At 44.1% G+C, this 10367-nt stretch overlaps 1 protein-coding gene across 1 annotated transcript in view; it reads right to left on the reverse strand.

Moving 5' to 3' along the window:
- The window catches only part of RNF11 (ring finger protein 11), a 36979-nt gene extending 28122 nt beyond the window's left edge, over positions 1-8857 (reverse strand). Inside the window, exon 1 of the mRNA XM_002810833.6 lies at positions 8125-8857. Within this exon, the coding sequence (XP_002810879.1) occupies positions 8125-8247 (123 nt within the window). The 5' untranslated portion in view covers positions 8248-8857. The remainder of the gene's footprint in view (positions 1-8124) is intronic.
- Between the last annotated feature and the right edge of the window lie 1510 nt (positions 8858-10367).

Below are 10367 nucleotides of genomic sequence, written 5' to 3' on the forward strand. Positions count from 1 at the left end.
ACTTTTAAAGATCAAAATTCTACAACAAAGGTTTCTACTAAGTATTACCTAAAAAATATTTTAAGAAAATCAAGTGCTCATATCTTATGTACCAAGTAACTCATCATCCCATCTTCTCAAGTTACCCTATAATTAGCTCTAGAATTAAACTCTGAACACAGACTGTCTTACTCTTAATGATGCATACAATCTTAATGCCAAAAAATCAGCCTTTATTAAAGCACATTCAGAATGAGAGATCAGGCAGAAACAAAGAAAAAACCTGCAACAACGGAGTCACACAAATAACAAATAACTGGTTACTTATTTATAAAAGTCACCTAGGCAAGCTGAACTTCACAAAACCAAATTTAGGCCGGGCGCGGTGGCTCACGCTTGTAATCCCAGCACTTTGGGAGGCCGAGGCGGGAGGATCAATGAGGTCAGGAGGTCGAGACCACGGTGAAACCCCGTCTCTACTAAAAATACAAAAAATTAGCCAGGCATGGTGGCAAGCAACTGTAGTCCCAGCTACTCGGGAGAGGCTGAGGCAGGAGAATGGCGTGAACCCGGGAGGTAGAGCTTGCAGTGAGCCGAGATCGCGCCACTGCACTCCAGCCTGGGTGACAGAGCGAGACTCCGTCTCAAAAAAAAAAAAAAAATTCAAAAAATATATAATGAAATTAACTTTCCCAAAGCTCAACGTACTTTATAAATTAGAAGTGACAGTCCAAACACTAAAGCACAGGATTCTGGGAATGTTTAATAGACACTAACAACCATACAATCACACACTCTTACAGCAAAATGCTGATCATTACATTCACTAAAGTGCCTGCTTTGTGAAAATCGTAGTTCTAGCAATGCGAAAATGAACCAGACTTGAATTCTAAAAGAGTAGATGTGACACTGTCACAAATAATTAAAATTAAAAGAGTAAAGTGTCCTAAGAATGATGCATGAAGTAATAAAGGAGTTCAGATTAAGAAAAGCGTATGTAGGAGAAATCAGAATTCATGGATTCTTGGCATTTGAACTGGGCCCTGGATATCAGAAATGAGACTGGGAAGGATTAAGGAAGAACATTCTGGGCAATGGATATAGAATGGGCAAAGACAGGAAAGCAGAAGACATACATGGAATACAGCAAACTGCTCAGTATGACTGGAGTATACAGGTTGTATAAAAGGAAGCACAAGGCTATGAAGAGCTGAAAAAGTATACATAGAGCCAAATCATGACTTTGAATGCTAAGTCAGATATCTTCAGTGGTTAGTCCTAATAAAGAATCATTAAGGGCCGGATGTGGTGGCTCACGCCTGTAATCCCAGCACTTCAGGAGGCCAAGGCGGGTGGATTACCTGAGGTTAGGAGTTGCACACCAGCCTGAGCAATATGGTGAAACCCCATCTCTACTAAAAATACAAAAATTAGCTGGGTGTGGCAGCGCATGCCTGTAATCCCAGCTACTCGGGAGGCTGAGGCAGGAGAATTGCTTGGACCCAGGAGGCGGAGGCTGCAGTGAGCTGAGCTGGCACCACTGCACTCCAGCCTGGGCAACAGAATGAAGACTCTGTCCCAAATCATCATCATCATCATCATCATCATCATCATCATCATCATCAAGGATTATGAGGCAAGTGATCTGATCAGGGATGAAATTTATCTGGCAACATGGTATGAAATATGAAATGAATGAGGAGGAGACATCAATTATGTTGCTGTAAGAACTGATGAGGACTTCAATTATGATGGTGACCTTACAAGGTGAAGAAGTCACAGTTCTAATTTAGTCTATCATCAAATATTCACTGAGTGTCTACAATATGGAAGGTAACATTCTACTCCACTAAGATATCTTACAAGTTTAATGTATCATTCTCATTCTTGAGGAAATTGTGATGTGGAAAAACAACTGTTAAAGCAACAAAAGCTAATAAGGCAATATATGACTTCCAGATAAATGTTACAAACACAAAAAAACTGTACATGACAAATCAGCAGAGACAGGAAAAAAAACGGTCAGTGAAGGCTTTATTAACAAAGGTGGAGTTAGTTGATCTGCCCCTCAATAAGAAGGTTGAACTTCTTGAACATGAAGAAGGGGAGGGATAAAACTTCAAAAAGGTAAATTGTTAAAAGCTGAATAACTGTATAATAAGGCCAAGGTATGTGAAATAAATTTGGGGATATTTTCTACCAAAATGGTAAACAAAATGCCAATAAAAAAACACAACCCTTTAATTATCTAAATTTAACTTCGTAAGTTATCAGGAAAATGAGGCATTAATATACCATTACAGGCAGGGCACAGTGACTCACATCCGTAATCCCAACACTGGGAGACATGGTGGGAGGATCACTTGACCCCAGGAGTTCCAAACTAGCCTGGGCAAAGTGAGATTCCATCTCTAAAAAACAAGCCCATCCCCCACAAAACATTATAGCATTGCATGCTTAAAAATAAGCAGTACATTCTAGATTTTTTACAAGGAAGGGGGTTATTTTTAGTGCATTCTACAGGATAAACCAATCCTTTTAACAAAAAAAGAGGGTTTTTGTTTTTGTTTGTTTTTTTGTTTTTGTTTGGTATTTTAATAGAGATGGGGTCTCACTTTGTTGCCCAGGCTGGTCTCGAATTCCTGGGGTCAAGTGATCCTCCCGCCTCTGCCACCTAAGTGCTGGGATGACAGGCGTGAGCCACTGTGCCCAGCCAAAAAAAAAAAAAAAAAGTATCTTGAAGAAAGCTTTATGCAGGCGCAATTTGAAATATCTAAAATGTTACATTTTCTTATTTGTCAAAAAAGCTCCCCAAAACAATCTGATAAATTCTTTCCTTTTTCATATTTTACATGTAAGCGGCAGAGCCAGAATTTGAACACAGGACCATCTGACTCTAAAAGCAGAGCTATACTTGCATTCAATGCTATACAAACTTATTTTCTTAGGATTTTAAAATTTCAAATCTATTAATCAAAAAGTATAGGTCGGGGAAGAAGACTGGCGAATCTCAAACTATGTAACTACTGCAAAATTGAGAGATACCTATCCTTATTTTTATATATTCAGATCAGAAAATGTAACATGGTTTGTTGTTTAATGAGTATTACACTCTTTTAACAGAGTGCTTCTCTCAATTTAGCACATAACAAAGCTCTTGACAGTGACAGAGGGGTACCTCAAGCTGTTTCACATATGTCTTTCAGGGCTGGGCTGCCTACCTGGCCTCCCCCTCTCATGGACCTCCCTTCTTCAGCCTTTCCTGGCTTATCCTCCCACTCACTGTCCTTCCAACATTGCCTTGGCTGGGCAGATTTCCTCTGTATTATTTTTTAACATTTAGGAATAAGGGAGTTGGGTAGAGGGTGCGACAAATTTGTTTCTACTTTCTAATTCGACAAACACCCTAAATCTCTTCGCATCCAATACTTCAAGAATAGGGATTCAAGTACTTCCTTTTTCTCCCCCAAGTACTTTCCCATTACATAAATATCTTGTGGTGATATATATACAGGGTAAAAACCCCTAAATCACTTAACACATTAGTTTAAACCAATTACTGTATTTAATATTACTGGAATTTGACTTTTTAGGATTCCTTAAAACTGATCTGCAACAGCCAGACACGGTGGTGTACCCCTGTAGTCCCAGCTACTTAGGAGGCTGAAGCCACAAGATCCTTTGAGACCAGGAGGTGGAGGCCGCAATGCACTATAATTGTACCTGTGAATAGCTACTGCACTCCAGCCTGGGCAACACAGCAAGACCTCATCTCTAAAGGAAATAATTTTTTTTTTAAACCTGAGCCAGGCAGAGTAGAAGTGCACCTGTAACCCTAGCTACTCAAGAGGCTGAGGCAGGAGTATCCCTTGAGCCCAGGAGTTTGAGACTAGCAACATAATGAGACCCTGTCTCTATTTTTTAAATTTAAAAAATATAAAGGTCAGGCTCAGGGGCTCATGCCTGTAATCCCAGCAGTTTGAGAGGCAAAGGCGGGCAGATCACCTGAAGTCAGCAGGAGTTTGAGACCAGCCTGGTCAACATGGCAAAACTCCATCTCTACCAAAAGTACAAAAATTAGTTGGCCTTGGTGGCGCATGCCTGTAGTCCCAACTACTCCAGAGGCTGAGGCAGGAAAATCGCTTGAACCCAGGAGGCAGAGCCAAGATCACACCACTGCACTCTAGCTGGGCAACAAGGCGAGACTTGGTCTCAAAAAAGAGAAAACAAAAAAAACCAAACATATATACACAGAGAGAGACCAGCCTGGGTAACACAGGGAGGCCCAGTCACAAAACAAACAAACAAAAAACCCGATCTACAATATAGAAGCAAAAATGGCACTAGGAATATGCAGAGTTCTTGTAAGCAGTTCAACTATACCTGCCTCAAATCCATTAGTTCATTTAAAAGAAATCTATTCATTCATTCAACCAAATTACTGAATGCCTAATATGTGCCAGGCCCTGTTATAAGTACTTAGGAAACACCAATTAAAAAAAAATCCCCTTTCCTCCTTTCTACCTAGTGGGAGAAGACAGGTAATAGACAACCCAACTTTCTAATGTGTGTTAGAATGTAATAAATGGTATTGGGGCGGAAAACAGAACAGGGTGAGAGGGGCTTCCAGGGTATTAGGGCAGGTTGCACTTTCCAAAAGGGTGGTCAGAGAAGGTTTAAGGTGGCAGTGAGAAAAGACTTGAAGGAGGTAAGGGAGTCAGTCAGCCATGAAATCTGAGGAAGAGTATTCCAGAATAAGGAGGACAAAGGTCCTAGAATAGCAATGAGGCCGGGGAAGCCGGAGGGAAGCCAACAAAGGGGTTAGCTGTAGGTGTCAAGGGACATGTGTGGGAACAAGGGGTACAGATTATGTAGGGTTTATGGGACACTGTAAGGAATTTGATTTTTACTTTGAATGAAACAAGGATCCACACAGAGGGTTGGGCAGACTGTCGTGCTCAGTTTTACCAAAATAACTGTGGCTGTTGTATTGAGGACAGGCCTTAGTGAGGACAAGGGTGAAAGCAGGGAGAACTGTTAGGAGGCTACAAAAGAAACCATGGAAAGAAATACGCACTTCCTACAAACTTGGATCATAATGGTGCAGGGATTTACTTTTAGGCAAAAATAAATAAAAACAAATTTGTCAGATGTTAATAGGAAATAACGAACTGGCTCTTGTCATTATATGTACATTGTACATATAAAGCAGCAAACAATGACATCTTTTAACTACTCACCTCAAGAGAACATGTTCCTTTACAATCAGCTATTCACTGTTAATTACATACAATTTCTTGAAAAAGTTACTTTTATCAACTGAGAATACTATAAATCTGCTGTGTGAGGTAGCTCACGCCCGTAATCCCAGTCTTTGGGAGGCTAAGGGAGGAGGATCACCTGAAGCCAGGAGTTTGAGGCTGCCAAGTGAGCAATCCACTCTAACCTGGATGACAGAGGGAGATTCTCAACTCAAATAAATGAATAAATAACCTTGGATTGCTGTTTCTCAGATCATCTAAAATAACCATTCCTAAAACAGATCTTATTTCTTTGGGGGTGGGGGACAATACTTTTTCTCCAAAAGTTTCTTTTTACGCTCCCATCTTTTAAAGTAATTTTCTTCCAATTGATACTGAATTTGTATATTAGTCTGCGTCATTCACTTCAGGAAACTGCAACCATAAAAAACTCCCACTGTCAAAAATATAACATTTCCAAAAAAAGTTCCTTCATGACACCAAAAACCCCTCATCCCTCATCATCATCTAATTCTTCTGGAAAAGACAAACACAGTTTCCATAAATTCTAGTACCTTTAATAGTACAATTATTATAAGGATAGGAGAAAAAGAACAAGTCAAAGATATTCAATTAAGAAAGGGGATAGGAGGCAGGAGAATTGCTTGAGGCCAGGAGTTCAAGACCAGCCTAGGCAACATAGGAGTCCCTGTCTCTATTTTTTAAAAAATAGAAGGGGGTGAGGGTAGGGAGCATAAGAGATTTTAAAATAAAAACTTCAGGCCAGATGTGGTGGCTCACGCCTGTAATCCCAGCACTTTGGGAGACTGAGGTGGGTGGACTGCTTGAGGTCAGGAGTTCAAGACCAGCCTGACCAACATGGTGAAACCCCGTCTTTACTAAAAATACAAAAATTAGTTAGGTGTGGTGGCATGCACCTGTAATCCCAGCTACTTAGGAGGCTGAGGCAGGAGAATCACTAGAACCCGGGAGGTGGAGGTTGCAGTGAGCCGTGAGATAGTGCCACTGCACTCCAGCCGGGGCGACAGAGCGAGACTCCGTCTCATTAAAAAAAAAAAAAAAAAAAAAGTTAAATAAGCACTTTTGTTGTATAGTAAATATAGGAGGGAAAGAGAGTGAAGGATAAACATAGCTTGCTTGCCTCACTCAAAGGTACTTGTAAAGACACCCAGATACAGCTTTGATTTTTAAGAGACTACCCTTGTGACAATTTACTTTGGAAAAAATATTTGTGTAAATACAGAAAATACTAAATTCAACTTCATTAATTAATTCAGCATTTAGGTGCTTATGTGCCAGAAACTGAGCGAGGGGAGAGTCCCTGTTCTCAAGGGCTTTTACTCGTAATTTATCTCCCAGTTACTGAGTACCTACTGAGGCAGATGCGAGGGATACAACAGCAAACCGGAAACAAAGATTCTCTACCTTCACGCAGCTTGCACTGAAGGAGGCGAATGCAAGGATGAGACACATATCTAACAAAGATACAACACTAAAGTGTTACAGATATTGCTTATGGAAGTGTAGAGGTTTCAGTGGGGACACAAGGGATTCGGGCTGGGAGGGAAGGGAATGCTGGGACTTCAGACATGAAAGCTGAGTTCTCAAAGAGGATTAGATGTCCACCTGGCTGACCTGGGGGAAGGGCTCCAAGCAGAGAGAAACTGGGGAAAAACAAAGCTGTGAACGGCCTGGTGTATTTGGTAGGCCTGGAATATAGAATGTAAGAGAGAGAAGTCATGGAGGCTTCTGTATACCACAATCAAGACTGGACCTTACTGGTATATGTGAAATGCCCCAGAAGAATTTTATTCAGAAAACGAACATATATGATCAGGTTTTTCTGGTGTGATGAGACATTGGTTTACACAGGAATGAGAAAAGAAAACACTAGATAATGATGTCATCACATGAAACAACAAAGGAGCCTACCCAGTCAGAAAACTAAACTCTTCAAGAAAAAATTAAGCACTACTACTATTGAAGCCCTCTGGAAAAGGTTGTATTCAATATCCTCTAAAATGGAAAAAGTACAGGAAAGGTTTTCACACATATACTGTGGATTATAACATCCACATACCTATTTTGAGTTTAAGAGGTCTTCACTCGAATTCTGCAACACATCTGGGACTACTGATTGTTGTACAAAAAGCAGTAAAACATATTTAGGAGAGTCTTTGATACAAAGGGAGAACACGAGTAACCGAAGGAATTTCCCAAGCCAGGTTTAAAGGTTTCCAAAGTTCAAGCTAATCAAGTTTTCTTAAGTCAGCACGTTTAAAAGGTGTGTCATATGGGTGGAGCAAAAAGAGGAGGGATTAAAATGTATATATACATATATAAACAAGTAACTCGATGTCGCTAGGGTTAAAATCACCACTTGGAGATCCGTCTCCCAAGCAGAGGGAAAACCTGCCAGATCCAATTAACAAAAAGACGAGGGAGGGGGGTAAGAGGATGACTACACATGAAAACATAAATGTGGCGGGGTGGGGGGGTGGTGCTTGGCAACCACCTATCCAGAACCCATAATCCAGTTGGCGGTGCGATGAGGAAATCATACGATTCAGACATAAAGACAGGAAAATGTCACTCCCAAACTCCACAAGCGAACCACCAGACACTGGCCAAGGGGATGTGATCACATACTCTGATCCCAGAACTCAAGGGCAGAGGGTATCATCTCCATACGGTGCCCGAGGGGAGGCGAAGAATCAACCTTACTCTGAGATCAGAGAGCAAATGCCCTCAGATCCAGCCCTAAGAGGTCAATGCCGCCCAGGCCAGGCCTTGCCGAAGCCAGGGGCAGAGACAGCCCCGAAGCCCCCTCAATCTCCGCCAGAGCTGCCTCTACTCGCTCCCCGCAACACACACCCTCCCCTACCTGATATGGCGGCGGCGGCTCCTGATCCGGCTCCGTCCCCTCGCCAAAGCTAGCCCGGTCTGACTGAGACTCGTGAAGCAGGGAGATGTCATCCGAGGTGGGGGATTTGAGGCAGTTCCCCATCTTCCGGAGCTGGGGTGCGTGATCTGGGGGAGGAGAAAGTAGCGGTGGGGTCGTTCGCACGCTCCGCGGTCCGCCTCGGTTGGCGAGGTGTGGTCCGGCGGCAGGCCAGGGATCAGGCGGAGGCGACTCCACCGCCCCACGGTGCCGCCGAGGGGCCGCTCATGCCAGCCCCCGGGGGTGGGGGCTCAAGGCTGGGCCGCGGGCTCCGCTGGGGTCGCGGCGTTTGCCTCCTGCGAGGCAGCGATGGGGGGGGGGGCGGGGAGACGAAGCACTTCCCCACCCCGCCCCCCCGCGGGGCGGCGGCGGCCACGGAGCTGCTGGGCCTAATCCAGGTCAGCAGGGGGGGGCGCGGCCGTCGCGGCTGCCTCAGCTGCTGCCTCAGCTGCTGCTGCCCCCGCCGACGCCGGAGCCACGGCCGCTGGCCTCATCCTACTCCGCCTCAGCGAGACGGCGGCAGCCAGAACGAGGCCGGCTCGAGCCCTGCGTCATCGCGCCCTGCGTGCTCTGGTCCCGCCCCCGGCGCCAGGAGGCGAGGGCGGCTCCGGCGGCGCCCATCCCCTTCTCCACTAGCAGCTGTTCCTGGTGCTGCGTCAATTTTTGCTTCTCTCTGACTGCGTGGCTCGGTACCTGACTCCGAAACCAATCTCCCGTGTCCCACGCCTCCCCACATTCATTGCTCCCGCCCCGTCTAGGGCTCAGTTCTTACCTGTGCACTGCCTGACAGTCTTCTCACCACCCTCCGCCAAGCGATCTATTTATATAAACCCATATCGGAATGGATCAGTCCCATGATTAAAATGTTAAAAGGCTTCCCCTTTATCCCTTCAGAATAAAGTCCTAGCTCGTTAGTGAACCCTCCCTACCTCTCCAATCACGTCCTTATCCTCCCACATCACAGCCGGAGAGATTATTCTTCCAGTTGTATATCAGATTGTTCATTTCTTTCCAGTCCCAGCACCAAAGTCCAAGCCACCATCCTCTCTCACCTTGGCTTCTGTAATAGACTCTCAGCTGTTCCTGAGTTCATCATTGCCCACATCCAATTCACTGTTGGCACAGTTGACAGAGTTATCTTTTTAAAATTTAAATCGGATCATGTCATTCTCCTGTTAAAACCTTCAATGTCTCCTCAAGGCTGTCCTTAAGACAATCCTTAAATGGTTTACAAATCTGACTCCCTTTCAATCTCATTAGCAGCATTGTCACCTCCTTCACAAATTCTAAACTAGACTCTCTAAAATGCTTTTCGTTATCTGGAATACTATTGCCTCTGCCTGGGGCCTTTGTCCATATTGTTTCTCTCACAGAAACCCACTTCTCTCCACTCCCAACCTTTCTGCTTCTTATCAGGCTAATCATTATTCTCAGGAATCCTTCTGGATGCAACTTCATTTCCCCTGGGGAGACTCTCCTGACCCTCCAGTTTGGGTTAGTCTCTGTGCTCTCAGACCCTGAGCTTTTCTCTGTCACAACCTGATCAAGCTGAATCATCTGTCCCTCTGTGCAAGGCTGGCACACTGCCCAAGTTAGAGTATGCTCTCTCCTTGGTTGAATGAGCAGCTCAAACATATGCAAAAGAAGGAAGCAAGAAGGATGACAGTGCTCCTGATAGACGTTCATTCAACAGGTGGATCTTGACTGCCTTTCGTTTCATTCACCATTTACTGAAGTTGTGTGTGCGTGTGTATACCAGACCCCACGCTAAGGACTGGGGAAAAGGATGATCATACCTGGCTTGTTCCTGATAGAACCCAGAGACCACCTGGGAAGACAAGTAATCAGATGAGTCCTAAGCCCACACCCTGCCACGGACCCCAAGGTTTTTAGAGGAACCGGAAGACAGCAATTAGTTCATTTGAGTGAGGAACAGAAAGGATTCTTAGAGGTAGGGCTATATTAAAATCGAATGGGTCTGAACACTCTTACTCTGCAGTCCCTATTCTATGAAGTCACTATCTTATTTATATGCACTCAAGTTCCACATTAAATATCACCTTTCTGATGTAAAATTTTTGAAAAGACTTATAATTTTGGGCCAGGCGTTGTGGCTTACGTCTGTAATCCCAGCACTTTGGGAGGTCGAGGCGGGTGGATCACTTGAGGTCAGGGATTCGAGAGCA

Source organism: Pongo abelii, chromosome 1, assembly GCF_028885655.2.
Source record: "Pongo abelii isolate AG06213 chromosome 1, NHGRI_mPonAbe1-v2.0_pri, whole genome shotgun sequence".
NCBI lineage: Eukaryota > Metazoa > Chordata > Mammalia > Primates > Hominidae > Pongo > Pongo abelii.